Source organism: Vidua chalybeata, chromosome Z (assembly GCF_026979565.1).
Source record: "Vidua chalybeata isolate OUT-0048 chromosome Z, bVidCha1 merged haplotype, whole genome shotgun sequence".
NCBI lineage: Eukaryota > Metazoa > Chordata > Aves > Passeriformes > Viduidae > Vidua > Vidua chalybeata.
In genome coordinates this window covers 72,622,659-72,637,772 of record NC_071570.1, presented here as the reverse complement: position 1 = coordinate 72,637,772, position 15,114 = coordinate 72,622,659, and the positions used below count along the sequence as shown (strand labels likewise).

The following is a 15,114-nucleotide window of genomic DNA, read 5'->3' as shown; positions in this document are numbered from 1 at the left end:
TGATTCAAAGTAATTTGGCCACACACATGAAGGAAGAAGAACCTGAGAGAGCAGCGTCCCACCTGATAGCTGTCAGATAGCAGCTGTCAGTAGCATTTCTTAGTAGTATTTTGCTGAAAACAATATTCTGTGGTCAGGAAAATAAGGAAGGCTGTGTGGAGTTGCCTGAGTTTGGCAGGTAGGATGAAAAGAGAGTGGTGAGAAGGCCCAGCAGGACTGTATGTTTCATTGCCTGGAAAAGCATGCCACAGGCACAGATGCCAGAAGGAAAAGGCGAAGAAAAACCCTGCATGCACAGTCTAGTGTGTACATTTGAGATTTGTAGCAGCCCTTTCTCTTCCGGTTGCACCCAGCTTTTCCCTTGGACACTCTGCGTGGCAGAGGGCTGCTGGGCTGCTGTGCCTTTGGCTGAAGAGTAGACAAAGCCCGGTGGTTTTGAGACACTGCAGGCAGCAGAGAGCTCCTGCCTGGGCTGCCTTTTGCTTCTCAGCACTGACCAACTTCTCTGTTCTTGCCACTGTTCTGTTTCCAGGGGGTTTGGAACCGTTTATAAGGCCTTCAACGCTGCCACAGGACAAGCGGTAAGTGCCAACAGCCCATTCAGATTTTGCAGCCCTTGAGTGCTTTCCCTTGTGATGTGATCCGTGGCCAAAGCTTTGGGCCGCCTGACTCTTTGCTGCAAAGGCTGTCCCACAGAAGCAGCCTGTCCAGAGGCAGGCTGCAAAATGCATTTGGGACAGACTTTGTCCTCCCTCCCTACCTGAATGAATGCAAGGATGGCGGTGGTGCCTTTCAGAGAAGGACACGCTGGCTTGGACTTCCTGGATAAACATGCATAGATTAGCAGATGGCAAGAGCCGTCATTCCAGCCCAACTCCTCTTAAGCCCAGGTTCAGACACAGATAGGATTTCCCATTGTTTTCCATCACGTGGTTCAGTTTGAAAATATAATGCAAGTCCTAAAGAAGGAGAGATCTTGTTTGGAGCACAGTTTTGCCTTTCAGTCCTAGGGAACCTAGTTCACACACACACACACACACACACACACAGAGGCACAGATCAATGAGAAGAAATTGATGAAGAGCCTTAAATAATACAACCTTGTGTTGATCCTGTGTTGAAGACATGGTGTCTTGGAGAGTGCCGCTGCTCCTTGGGACGATAAGTTCATAGTCCTTAATTCTTGTTTTTGGCTCTCGGCAAATACAACTGCATCTTTCTGGTAGTTCATTATCCACCTGCAGTGCTGCGCTCAGGAACTGCACTTGGAGGGAGGTGGAGGAGGCGTCCAAAAGCCTGAAGCCCTGCTTATGACCTGCCGTGCATCCACAGGGTACCACATAAAGGGTTATTCATTCTTAAAGCCACTAAACAATTACAAATGACAATAATTCCACGGTGTAAACCATGTCCAAGATTGTTCTTCAGAGTTGCGAAGCCCAAACTGAAGAAGTTAGGATGTGCTAGGATTGTAACTTTACTTTGAGTCGCCTTGGAGTTTTTTTTTGGACAGCATGGTCCCTGTCATGTAGGTGTGTGTTTCCTTTGGCACCCAGTCAAGAATGGCAGCCATCTCCAAAAGACTGGTGAAAGCCCCTAGAAATGCCAACGTATTTCCAGTGGTTTCAATTTACCTTCACAGGAGTAAAATTACTTTTGGCTTGCAAAAGATGTGTGAATGATAATAGTAGTGATAAACAAAGTCTGTTTGAGAAGTCTGCAGGTGCAGAGAGTGCTGTTAGCGCTTTGTGGTTGATGGTTTAGTGTCCATTTCTACCGAGGTGACAAGGCATCCAGGCCCGTGAGTGCACGGAGAAAGAGGCTCTCGTCATGTCCGCTCCTGATGGCTTTTCAATGTCATTGTAGGTGGCCATAAAGCAAATTAATCTCCAGTGCCAGGGCTGCAAGGATGTGTTGAAGGAAATCCTGGTCATGAAAGAATATAAGAACCCGAATATTGTCACCTACCTAGAAAGGTAAATATTCTGGCAGAAAATGGATCTTTCAATTAACATCAATCTAGTCCTGCACAAGGCATGGGAGGAGATTGCATTTTGTCCCCATGAATGCTTCCTGGCAGAAATAGCTTGAAGATCGATCTCAGAAACCTGGCTCTCTTACTAAGCCAGCAGCATGCATGTTCACTTGCTGCATGTTGTTTTGCTCTTTTGGGGTGTGATTTCTTCCACGTGTCGAGGAGAAGTGCCGAGAAAGTATCACAGAAAGGATTTCCCTTGCGCCATTCCCACTGGTTTCCATTGCCTTGCATGCCAAAAGACTAGGCTAGGAGAAACATAATTTGCCAGGTTTGAAATTGTTTTTCCTGTTTGTGACTGTCCTTTCTGCAAAGTTTTCCAAAGGGTGTTGGCAGTGCTGCACACCCACCTGCCCTTCACAGTAAAAGCTGTGAAGACTGTGCCTCCTTGCTGCTGGACTTAATGGTGCAATTTGTGTATGAAGATGATGAAGCAGCTGCCGGGATGTGTCCGCTTCCAGATTAATCTTTGCCATCACAAAACTGGCCTTTTCCCCTGCTTGTCACCTAAGCCGCCTCCTTTTCCACGGATGTGCCTTCCTCATTCAGACGGCACAGATGGCAAGCACTGGATAGCCTGGGTGGAGTGTGTCTTCATTTGATTCCGTCTTCATTTACCAGTGACCTGGAAACAAAACTCAGCTGCAGTCTTTTCTTCATCCAGCAATTCAGCTGTGCACATTCAGCTCCACTCTGTTGGTTTCATCTTGCAGCTACCTTGTCAATGAGGATGTCCTGGTGGTGTTGGAGTATATGGATGGAGGCTCCTTAGCTGATGTGGTCAGCATGAAAAGGATGGCTGTAGGACACATAGCAACAGTGTGTCGGGAGGTAAGGGGCCCTGCTTGTGCTTGGGATGGCTTGGACAGGCTCGTCCCTCAAAAGCGCTGCAAAGCGAGTGATTCCATGTTCAGAGCTTTCTTTCTGTGTTGCTCTTATGCTTTGGAGAAGAAAGAGCATTGGGAGTGAACTGCCTGCCAGTGTCCCTGCCCTTACTATAGTCTGTTCTTTACTCTTCTAGACCATTGCTGAACTCCCTGTCTCGTTTTCATTTGTATTTTCTGTTCTGCACTTTGCCTCTCCAAGCCTTTGCCCAAACCCTTTCTGCATTGCCTTCTTTGCCTGTAAGTGCAAAGGTGCTGGTGTCCAAGTTTTAAACCAGCGGCAAAGCCAAAGAGAGACTCATCTGTCACAGTCCCAACTTCAAAGGATGGCACGGCACCCACCATGCTGCTTGCTACTGAAAACTGACAAATGAGCTCCTTCCAAGTCTGCTGTCGAGGAAGCCCTATAACCCTTGTCCTCCAGCCTCCCACCCGACAGTGATCCCCTTGGTACCCAAGGGAGGAACTTTTTCTCTTTTGGCAAACCATTGCTTGTCCTCCAGACAGGGAGAGCGCATCCAGTGCAGCAGGGATCATTCTGACTGGCTTTGCAGGGGACAGTCTTGAGCAAGGACTGAGGTTTCCCTCTCAAGCGCTAATATGCCTTGCCTTGGAAAGATCCTGCTCTCCTCCTAGTGTTGCAGCAGCAAGCACTTCCTCTTGCCAGCGCTCACTGCTCCTTTGAGATCTGTGAATCTTCAGGAGCAGTCTCCTTCTGGGTGTGATGAAATCAGATCAGGCTAACTTTTGGCCTCCTGTTTCTTTTTTCTCTCCCAGTGCCTGCAAGGCCTGGCTTTCCTTCATGCCAACCAGGTGATCCACAGAGACATCAAAAGTGACAACATCCTTCTGGGCCAGGATGGCTCCGTCAAGCTGGGTGGGTGTTCTGGGTCAGGCGCAGCGCTCCGGGGAGGCGGTGTGGGGCTGCTTTTGAGCGGCTGCCGGGTGCCCAGCAGTGGCGCTGGTGAGAGGGCAGGGAGCACTCTGCGAGCCCAGGGCGCAGCTGTAAGGGGCTGAGTGGTCTAGAGAGCAAGAAGGTAGCAAGAGTAACTTTGGTTTGTGTGTGTGTTCCTTCCAAAGGGAGAGAGCTACAGTGTAAATGTTCCAGTGCCTGAGGAAAAGCCAGGGTGGGAATCCTGGGGGGGGTTGCTAAGTGGACAATTGCCCATGTCCTTGGCTGCAGCCCTGAGGAATGAGAGCCCAGCTGCTTTTCCAGCTCGATTCAGCACTGCATTCTGAGACGGAGAGTGAGGAAGCCTTTTCCTTGGTTCCCTACTTGAAGCAGTGTTTGTTTTTCTCCTCAGCCGATTTTGGCCTCTGTGCTCCACTCAGCCCTGAGCAGAGTAAACGGAGGTCGATGGTCGGGACCACTTGCTGGATGGCACCCGAGGTGGTGAGAAGAGAGCCATACGGCCCCAAAGTGGACATCTGGTCCCTTGGCATCGTGGGAATAGAAATGGCCAAAGGAGAGGCTCCTTATATTCGGGAACCCAGTGAGAGGGTAAGGTGCAAATACGCTCAGAGAGCAGTGTCCTTCTCCTGTGTGTCCATTAGACAAAATCCCATGCCCACAGCTTAAAGTGCTTCCACCAAGGCCCACTTCTGAAAACGTCCTTGGGGCTGGCATCAGCTGTCAAGGCAAGACCTGTTGCAGCTTGGAAGAGCTGGGGCTGCACTGGAGCCTTTTTTCCTTTGGGAGGGAAGGCTCATCTCTAAGCATCTGCTAGGCAAGAAATTGCCACTGCAGACTGGAGCTTAAAAGATGGGGTCTAGGTGAGCACTGAAGGGTATGGAAGAATCACGTAGAGTCTCATGTTTCCTTTGGCTCCAGGCTAACTACCTGATAGGCAAGCAAGGCGTACCAGACCTGCACAAGCTCAGGCTGCCCTCTGGCTTGTGTGAATTTCTGGGCTGCTGCCTGCAGATGGATGTGGACAGGCGAGGCTCTGCCAAGGAACTTCTGCAGGTACAAGGCAAAGCGGCTGCAGCCCAAAGAGCTGTTCCCTGTCAGGGTTTGTTCCTCGGCCAAACTCCAGGGCTTCCGATGGGCCCCCGCACATAGTAATATCCACTCTGGGTGCTTTTCCAATGAAAACCAAGCAGGATCCAAGACTGGGTGAGATTAGAAGGGACCAGTGAAGGTCATCTAGTCCAAAACCCCAGTCACTGGCAAAGACATCTTCAAGTGGATCAGGTTCCCATCCAAGTTGACCTTGAATGTTGCCAGGCCTGGGGCTCCTCCCAGCTCTCTGGGCAGCCTGTGCCAGTGTTTCAGCACTCTCCTCGTAAACACTTTCTTCCTTAGAGCCAATCGAGTGTCTTGTAGTTTAAAACCATTCACCCTTGTCCCCTTAAAATTTGCCTTACTAAAAGATTTGTCCCCATCCTTCTTAGAAGGCCCTACAAATATTGAAAGGTCTCCTTGGGGCTTGCTCTTCTCCAGGCTAAACAAGCACAACTCTCCCAGCCGTTCCTCAGAGGAGAGCTCCCAGCTTCTGGTCATTTCTGTGACCCTCTTTTGTTCTCAGGTGGTGTATTCATGTTTACCTGGTAGCAAAGGAACTGAAGTATTGCAATGCCAGGGACGGGGGCTTGAAGAACACAACAAAAGCAGTCTAGAACCAAGCGGTTCTAGATTGGTCCGTGGGAAGGCAGGGGCTGTGGGGGAGCTCACTGTGAGCATCCGAGGGCACTCAGCTTGTCCCTCCTGCCCCAGCCTTAGAGGTTTCTGCCAGGCAGACGGGGACAGCTGAGCAGGAGTTGTGCCAGCCCCATGTGCTGCCTGGCCCGCTCAAGTAGATGAGAATTGCTGCGGCTTTGCTGCCAGGTTTTGTGGCAGACAAGGAGCTGGTGACCAGGCCATTTCCTTGGCTGTTCCTGCTGAGAAGGAAGATGCCAGCCAGCACAGGAGCGGGGGGCATGCCAAGGCAGACACTGCTCTTCCTGCAAGCCAGAGCTCAGCCCATCTGTGCCCTGCTGCTTGTGTCCTTGCTCCTGGCTTGCTGCTGAAAACCTGCGTGTCCAGCGCTCCTGAGAACAACACGTGCGGTCAATAATTTCAGAGCCCTTGGGAGTCTCTTGAGGACTGCCCAATGCCCCACATCTCCTTTGGACACTCAAATAGCCCATGTCTGTAGAAAAGAGGAGCCGGAATAAGTGTGTTGAGTTTCCTGAAAGGAACAAAACCTTTGGACAGCAAGCAGCAATCCCACAGTGCTGTCAGGACAAAAATGCCAGCAAGTGATGACACCTTGAGGAAGGGACTAGTGCAGTTCTGGGCCATGTTTGCCTGTGCTAGCAGCACCCTGGACATGAAGGCTCATGTGCTGATGGTGCCCTCAGGCCGCCTATGTTTGTGTATTTCTGGGGGCTAGAGGAATCCAGCTTGACCCTGTTAGGAAGTCAGTTTGGAAAAGAATGGTTCCTTTTTCCTTTGTCTCTTTTAATTTGATTTGGTTTGTTCCTTTTCCCCTTTGGGCAGCATCCATTTCTCCAGTCAGCGGAGCCTCTCTTAAGCCTCTTCTGACAGCCTGATCGCTGTCATCCCTGCAGCCAAGTCATGCAGGAAGCAAAGGAGATGACAAGGACCACTTCAGCACCTGGAGAACTGAACCTGTGAGAACAGGTAGAAATCCTGGGGGGAGAGGAGCCAGGAAACAGGCAGCCATCAGAGCAGGAAAGGAAGGTGGCATCTCCTTTTCCTCGCACCTGCTGATCCTGCTTTTGAATTTCTGCTTGGGACAGCATTGCTGGAGGGCACAAAGTCACTACTGACGTGCACTTTTCAGGTGGGGGGTGGTGCGAGGCATGAAGCTTCCACTGATTATTTGGGGAGCTTGGCTGGCACTTCATGTGGAAGTGTCTTCCTCCCCTCACCAGGAGTCAGAAGGGCAGCGTCTGGAGGCACAGCAGCTGCTGGCACAAGGGGAAAATTTCCTGGCAGAGGTACAGAAGGAGCAGGAGAACAGGCTGCTTGAGATGAAGCAGTAAATTGCCATCATGCAGCCTGGGCAAGAAAAGATAAGAACCAGAGAGAGTCAAGAGGCACAGAGTGTGAAAAGAGAGTTTGTGTGTTGTTTTGGACTCCTCTGGGCTCCTTCTGGGCACTGTTTCTCTGGACACTGTCTGTCTGGGTGGCATTGTCTCTTAGGTGGCCCTTGGCAAACAGTGCTGGAGAGATTTTTGTGTCTTCAGGGAGCGGTCTGGTGAGAGGCTACCAGAGCGCAGGTTTGAGGAAGGCAGGAATGGCGCTGCAGGCCCAAAGAGAAAGGGAAGCCCAGAGCTTCCCCTCAGAAGGAGGGAGGTGCCACGGGAAGCCCCTGCAGAGCCAGGCTGGAGCTGTGGGAGAGGGCTGGCTGTCAGGCTGCTGAGGAGGTGCCTGAAGCTGCTGAGTACGTCCTGTGCATTCCTTGTCCAATCGAGCAGTGTATTATAGTGTGTGTGCCTCAGCATGGGCTGTAACACACGTTCCTCCTCCTTTGGTGTTGGGAGAGACATTTTGGACTCCCTACAGAAGCCACTGTGGCGCTTGGATGCAGGAAGGGAGCACTTGGGGCATTCCTTTTGCCTTTGAGGGCAGCTGGCAGTGGGTGGGCTTTGCCTGAGCTTCCCTCTACAGTAAAGACAAAAGCAGGGATTGTTTTGGGAGCAGCAGATGGCTGGGACCTAGCCAATGACTCAGAGAAGGTGTGTGTGCTAGTCTGGCCACACTGATCAGAACAGTTGGCTTCCTGGATTCCCTTTAGGCTCCAGACTTGTCACCAGTCTTTGGAGACAAAACACTTCAGAGAAATTGATTGGCTGTAGGGCTGGTTTCATACTGCTGTTGTTTCTATGACTGTTTGTACTTCTATTATTCCTTCTACAGATCACATGGGCCCCTGCCATCTAAATCCCAACTCTAAGGGCTTTTCAAATGAAAAGGAAGGAAACTTGCAGCGAAGCAATCGAGGAAGCAGAAGAGATGACCAGGACCACTTCAGGATTACTTCCTCCAAAGGCAGCTTGGAGCTGGACTCACAATAAAAGTCCTATACACCCTCAGGCCTTATTTTAAATGATGTTAATATCAGCACAGTGATGGCTTGGTTTGCTGTTTGGGGTTTTTTTACTTTATAAATATACTATCATTCCCAAATGACCTTCAACTGCTAAGGGTGTTAAACTACTGAAAGAATCCATTAAATGGTACAAGAAAAAAAATTAGAAGTTCCCAGCACCATACCTGTGCTCTTGCATGAACTTCTGCAAGGATATTTGAGTACTGCTCTTCAAGATATTGCTTTTCTTTCTGCCTGCAATGTTCCTGTGCTTTTAACTGTTCAGACATTTTCTCAAAAGCCTCCTCCTGCTTCTGCTGAAGGTTTTTCATAGTGTCAGTCTTGTGCTTGCAAATATATTCTAGGTGAAATATCTGTGTGAGAAGAATTTAAGAAGAAATTCTTATTTACCTTTTCACTTTGAGTCAAGCACAGACTATTCCAGCATAAAATCTAAACTGTAATTTCTTCAAAATTATCATTAAAACTAAGTAAAACCCTTTTTTTTTTTTTTTTTTTGTTGAAAACCCAAGACATTCCAGATTAAGTTTTTAAACAATTTCAGGGAATTCTAGCATGTTTCAGGGAATTCTAGAATGTTTTCCTTACAAGTAGCTCCTAAGTTTACGATGTGTTTTCAACAAGCATGAAGGGATTCACTCTTGTGGTTTAACACTGCACCTCCCATGCAAATTACATGGAGGAATGAACCAAGCCAACAATGATCTCCAAATGCACACACCTGCACTTTCTTACTAGAAAATATCAGCTTCCAGACGCTTCCAGATAAATCACGCTGAGCTGTAGGAACAAAGTTTGTTACAACACAGTCTAAAATCCCAGAAAAGCTGCTAAGTACATGAGAAGATCCCTAGAGACCTCACAATCAGTCTCAATAACAAGGCTTAATCAAAAAGCAAGAACAGTAAGACACAAACCCCACAAACACTGCCAACAATATCCATCTCCTTCCCTTCCCATGTCTTTCCTTCTCCTTTTCCTCTTTTACTTCAAAAGAGAAATAAACCAGAAAACAAAGTGGAACCCTGAAGAGTGGCTTCATTCTCACGGCTTTAGAAAATTCCTCAGTTCATTTCTAATGATTGCAGCCATAATATTGCATAATCTTACAGCAGAGTAAGAAAAGAGATTTCACAAAATTTATCTAATTAGACACAGTATGTCTATAAAGTATGTGAATAAATCCCAGTGCTGTCGGGGCCACAGCCGTGACCTGGCACAGATAAAAATTTCCGTGCTCTTAGTGGATGCAATTCATTCTCCCTTGTTAATACTCTGAGGTGCATTCAAACTGTGCCCCCACACAACTGCACAGCACACAGAAAACGGTCCAGTTGGCTGGGCAGCACAACACACTCTGAATTTGTTTAAAAATTGGTTTTTTCATGGATTATATACGATTAAATAGCTGGCCAAAACAGGCCTACAGCTCCATCAGTCAAACTCCACAAGCCATGCCTCATTGCTTTACAGTGATTTTAATCAGTGGCAGAATAAATGGATTCAGGTTATAAATAAATTTCAGCTACAACAGCATGCAGTAGAAATTCAATTCTTCATAATTTTAGAACATACAAGTGACTTAGAAACTTTGATTAAGCTAATGAAAGCTGTTTCTCAAATGCCATGAGGACAAAGAATGTAAACCACTGTATCAGTACAGTCAGAGATCAAGATAAGATTCTCAGACTAGAGTGGAAAGAACATATTCAGGGAGCATAAAAGTGGTATACAAGATGAAAAAACACTGTATAGGTCAGGAAAGCAGGAAGTGAAAATGAAGGGAAGAGAACACACTGACATTTTCACACAATTTTGGCACGGGTATAGCAAAGACCAACAGCAATATATTAAAAGTTATCTATACTTAGTTCCTGCTACAGTCTTCTGCTTTTTCATTTTGGGAAGCAAAATCAAAGCTGTCTCAATGGAGTAAACAGGATCACATACAGGCACTGCTGCTTCCCAAACAAATACAAACAGCTTTGGGAAAAATACAAACCCATCGAAGGCAATAAATACCTGATTTCATAAGGGAACCACTAAAAATGGGGGATGTGGATGGTGGGCACTGCTGCCCTTGGAGTCGTGAGGGGAACCCTGCCCACACTCCATCCCCACAGATAAGAAACACTCCCCTGGGGAGCACTCTGGGGTATGGAGAGGACGTGGACAATATGGGACTGGTGTAATTGCACCAGTTGGCCGAATTATGTTCTTTTCAAATTGGTGGCACATCTTTTCTAGGAATTAATTGGGCCTGCGTGGCTTTAGACCATAGCTGATTAGAGTGCTTATAGTAAAACTGAACACACAATGTTGCTTTGGAAGACCCCAATTCTTGGGCTTCTTGTGGTGCATGTGGTAAAATCTTTGTCCACTCATCCCAGGTGCCCACAGGGTTGGGCCTCTTACCTGTATAGGGATAATCTTTGGATGCCAAAGGGATTCCCAGCAGGCATGGGGATAAAGGCTCTTCCACGCTGCCCATGGCCATGCAGAAACTGTCCTGTTGTAAAGACTTCACAAGAGTGACCCATATATTTTGCTTGGGCTGTTGGATGATCCAGGCAGTGCTGGTGCCGACAATGATCCAGGGCAGCCACACAATCATGCTGGAGAGCATCTTGATGTTTGTCGGGGACTGGGCTGTAACCTAAAAATTGTTACAATAAATAAGGCACCTTATTTATTGTAACAATTACATGAATCCCTCTCTCTCCCCTTTTCTATGTGCACGCCTCTATTCCACTTTCCCCTGTTCCCCCTTCCTCCACTCCGCTTTCCCCATTTTATTAGTTTAAGAAAACAAGGAAGGGGTCAGGGGAAAACATATGGAAGGCTAAAACTGAGTGAAACTAGGAGAAAAGGGAAAAGGAGATCAGGCAAAGTAAGGTATTGGTATGAATGTAAGTAAAGAAATTAGTAAAAATATCATCTTTGATATTTTACAATTAGTAGACGGGCAACAATATATCCAACCCATGAGGGAACAGGGAAAGGAGAAACCAGGGCTCAAAGAGCCAGAAGTCCATGGGGGAATCTGTCTTTTACTCCCAGGAGGACTACTCTATGCTAGCTTGTCACTGCCATCGCCAGGGCAGAAGGCTTGGGAATTGACTGAGAGAGGAGAGTTGATGGGATGCTACAGCTTTGTCCCAGACAGATGCCTGAGGCATTTGCAGGCTGCAGCAGTTTCTGGCGGGCCCTTTTTATAATTTTCTGATGTCACTGCTATCCTGCAAAGCCCAGAGACACGTCTGTGGAGGCATGGCCAGTCATGACTTCTAGTTGTTACTGAACCTTGACACAGCTGGCACCTCTCTACTTAATCAACTGAAAACCAATGATGTTTAGCTCAAGAGTGTTAACACAAAAAATACATCCATGCCTGAAGAAAGCAGTGAAAAATGTTACTGAAGGGAACAACTTGTCCATTTAGTGCAAGATTGTACAAAATCCTGCCTGCTTTAATAGCTGCACTTTAATTTGCACCCAAAGGTACAGAGCATCCTATGCTTCTTTAGTATTCATGTGGGCACAGCCCCCAGTTCTCTATAACTCTACAGAGTAATAATTAGAAAACAGATGACATTTATCAACTGAAAGAAAAAAGAATGCAACCACTAAAGGATTAATGATCTGGATGGCATAATAAGGGGTAAACTTTCTTAAATCTGAGATGACATCAAGCTAATGAAAATTGGAGGCTTGCTGTGGCATAAGAGTCACAATTGGTGCTGACAGGTGAAGCTATTGCTTGAAAAAAATCAAGTGACATAAAGTAGGGATAAGCAGACATTGGCACATTTGGTGGTAGACATACAGGATGTGAGCTGGATGAAAAACTTTATGAGATTTATCGTGGTTCTCAAGTTAAACTTGAATTAACAGAATTGTGCTGTTGCAGAGTGGGACTTCTGCTTTTGCCTTCCAGTCTCTTTTCAGTGATGCTTTAAGCTGGTGTCTAGTTCTGTGTGCTGTCATCCAATCAGTTGGTGGATCATTTAGAGAAAGACAAGAGCAGCTTATGATGATTGGAGATACAAAACATGGGGTTCTTTACTCAAAAGAAGGTGGAACATCTCATTCTGGGCTTTAAATATGTAAAGACTGCTTTTCTTACCCACTCTAATGGCAGAAATCAGTGTGTTAACTTCCTTTTTGAAGTAGCAATCCGAATTGTATCTGGGAAAATTGAAATTAGGAAACTTGCAGAAGAGAACAGTGAAGTGCTAGGACAGAGCACACGTGGAGGTTGTGGCATTCTTAAAAAGTAGCTTAGGCACCTATGCATGAGGGATGACACTTTTTTGAGTCTGGTATGTTTTCTACACTGGTAGGACTTCCTTGCCTGTCTTCCTCTGTTTAAGAGTTTGTCTGCTGAGTTACACAATTTGTCTCTTGTGCTGATAATCAGGCAAACGTGCAAGATCCCATATAGTGCCGTAGAGACTTCCATTATACAGAACTCAGTGGTCACAGAGTAAATATCTGTGAAAAATGCGTATTTTATAATTGGCTCTTGGCAAATATTGAATTGAATGCTGTATGTATTATGGAGGGTTATTTTGTAATACTGTATTAATCCTTTCTAAGTAGTGTGTTAAATATAGTCTTAGGTTACAACATAATGGTAAAATAGAAACTCTGCAATGTAAGATATTTTTTACTAGCTCAAGAAAGGGATAAGATAATCAAGAAGCTCTTCGCACAGAGATAACAGCAACAGGACACCTAATGAGTTACTGCCTCCTTATGGGAAAAGACAAACATTCTTCCACCTTCTCCCCATCTTTATGGAGCCACCAGGATTAAGAGGAAGGAGTTGACAAAACCCAGAAAAATTCTTAATCTGCAAGGAATTTCTGCATCATATATGAGTTATATGAATATGCAACAGGCTGTTGCTTTTAAGGGCTATTCCTTTGTTCGCAAGGCATGTTTTTGGCAGTTCAGTGTCCAAAAAGATCCGGACGTCCGTAATTCTTTGCTTTTTATTGTCTCGTAGTGTCCTAATCCTCATTGTCCAAATTTTTATTACTCTAATTTTATTACTATTTATTTATAATTATTTTATTACCAATAAACTTTTAAGATTTTAAAAAACAAGTGATTGGTGTTTTTCACAATATCCCCTTGTAGGACTGCAGTCTGGTCTAGAGAACCTTTTCCCCCCGTTTCTTTCAACGTTATTGTTATAAATAAAATTGGCTTTCGTAGGTGGGGTTATAAATTGTTAATGATGTCATGTTGTTATGAATTGTTAATGAATGTAATGACTTGTTATGCCTAATTAATGCAGTAAGTTCTGAAGTTAAATGTACTGCAGTATGAGCATGTGCCCGCTAGAGGAGGGTGGTAAGAACTTTCCAGAAGGTTACCTCACGGCCTGATGACAGCAGCCCGGACTGTAATCGGACAACGAGCCAGCCAGTGACATGGAAGCATCCCAGAATGACTGGCCAGGAACGCACCGCAAATTGGACCAACCAGTGAGCGGAAAAAGGCCAATCTATGAAAGGATCAAGAGCGCACCAATCCGGCAGCTTTAAGAGACTTTAAAACCCCCGGGTGCTGAGCGCCTGGGTCTTTCTGCGGAGCCAGTGTCCAAGGAAGCACCCTGTGCTGCATACAGGCTGACACTTGTATCTCTGACTTGCTGCCTAGGCCACAGGCTTACCCTGGGCTCTCGTCTTCAGTTGCTTTGATTTTTAATAAACAGGCCGGAGCTTTTTAAAAGATCCTAGCCTCATTTTGCCTGTTTTTAACATTTATGTTTACGCTTTGGTTTAATCCCTTCATAAATGGGGACAAACATAGAAAAAGTCCCATAAAACAATCAAGAACTGGCCTGGCCGGGGAGGGGGAAAGGGGCCTGGCTCGCGGCAGGACCGCCCGGCCCGGCCTGGCCGAGACGGGGGCCAGGGCCCTCCACCTCCTCAGCCATCGGAAGAGACAGTTCCCGGGTTTTTTTGTCTTTAACATGCGTGTTTCACAGAGCCGTGTCCAGCTTCTCAGTGGTTCAACAGACTGTCACTTACAAAAAAGCTTTGCATCACTTCCCTGAATTTCCTCCCATTCCCAACCAGGACGCCCATCCAAGTCCACTGCCTTCACAGTCCCATATTCAGAAAACATTTGTTAACTGATTCTTATGAATAATTGAGAAGAACCAGACTTATTCGACACTTCTTGGAGCCAAAACACTGATTTACAAGATGAGGGGGGAAGTTGACAATAACCAGAAAATACCCTTTGTTTGGAAAGAATTTGTGAATCATGTATGAGATAGCTGAATATGCAACAGGCATATTGGGTTTGAAGGGTTAATCCTTTGTTAGCGAGGTATGCTTTTGTGGCTTAGTGCCCAAGAGCATACGGATGTCTGTTATTCTTTGCTTTTCATTGTCTTTTGTTGTCCTAACTTTGATTCTCCAAATTCTTATTGTCCTGTTTTTATTACTATTCTTTACTATTAAACTTTTAAAATGTTAACACAAGTGACTGGCGTTTTTCACAGGTGTAATACAGTATGTTGAGTACCGAGTTTCTTATAAATACCCTTTTAACCCCTTTTACCATAACCAAACTAACAGCACCTGCTTAACAATTATCAACTATTTTACAACCCTTTCTAACCTATTGTTAACAATTCCCCCCTCTAACTATTTGATCAGGCTTCTAGCCTGCATCAACCTTTTAAAGTTCCACTTTGACTTTTCTCAGTTGCTTGTGGAAAATGAGATGTTCAAGCATATCTCTGGCATTCTGATCACTCTGTTCTTTTATTACGGTTACTTTTTCACCATTTTTCCCTTCCACGTTACCTTGCAGCACGATGCTGCTTTGGACAATGCTGGTTACTATCTGGACTAGACATGGAATTACACGTGGTAGAAATATTACACTTGCTAGTGCACACACCACAAAGAAGACCAATTTCTTCCACAATTTGCCATTCCAGGTGAACGAGTTGTCCCACTAATCAGATTCTCCAAACAAGTGTTCCAACACAGGTTAGTTTTCTAATATTTTGAGTAACATTTTTAATTACATGACTGTGGTCATCGATCTCTAGGCAGCATTCTGAAGTATTAAATTTTCCACAGATGCCTCCTTCCTCTGCGAGGAG

General features: G+C 45.9%; 1 protein-coding gene across 6 annotated transcripts in view; it reads left to right on the top strand.

Moving 5' to 3' along the window:
• LOC128781683 (serine/threonine-protein kinase PAK 3-like) overlaps nucleotides 1-15,114 on the top strand; it is a 90,560-nt gene that overhangs the window by 6,149 nt on the left and 69,297 nt on the right. For 3 of the 6 annotated variants that reach the window (XM_053931476.1, XM_053931479.1, XM_053931477.1), the window contains exons 9-12: nucleotides 533-581; nucleotides 1,867-1,976; nucleotides 2,749-2,866; nucleotides 3,697-3,796. In XM_053931476.1, coding sequence (XP_053787451.1) covers nucleotides 533-581; nucleotides 1,867-1,976; nucleotides 2,749-2,866; nucleotides 3,697-3,796 — 377 coding nt within the window. Of the gene's footprint in view, nucleotides 1-532; nucleotides 582-1,866; nucleotides 1,977-2,748; nucleotides 2,867-3,696; nucleotides 3,797-4,223; nucleotides 4,421-4,750; nucleotides 4,886-6,400; nucleotides 6,545-7,786; nucleotides 8,998-15,114 lie in introns of those variants that run through there. The other 3 variants (XR_008428454.1, XR_008428455.1, XM_053931478.1) reach the window with 3 other exon arrangements.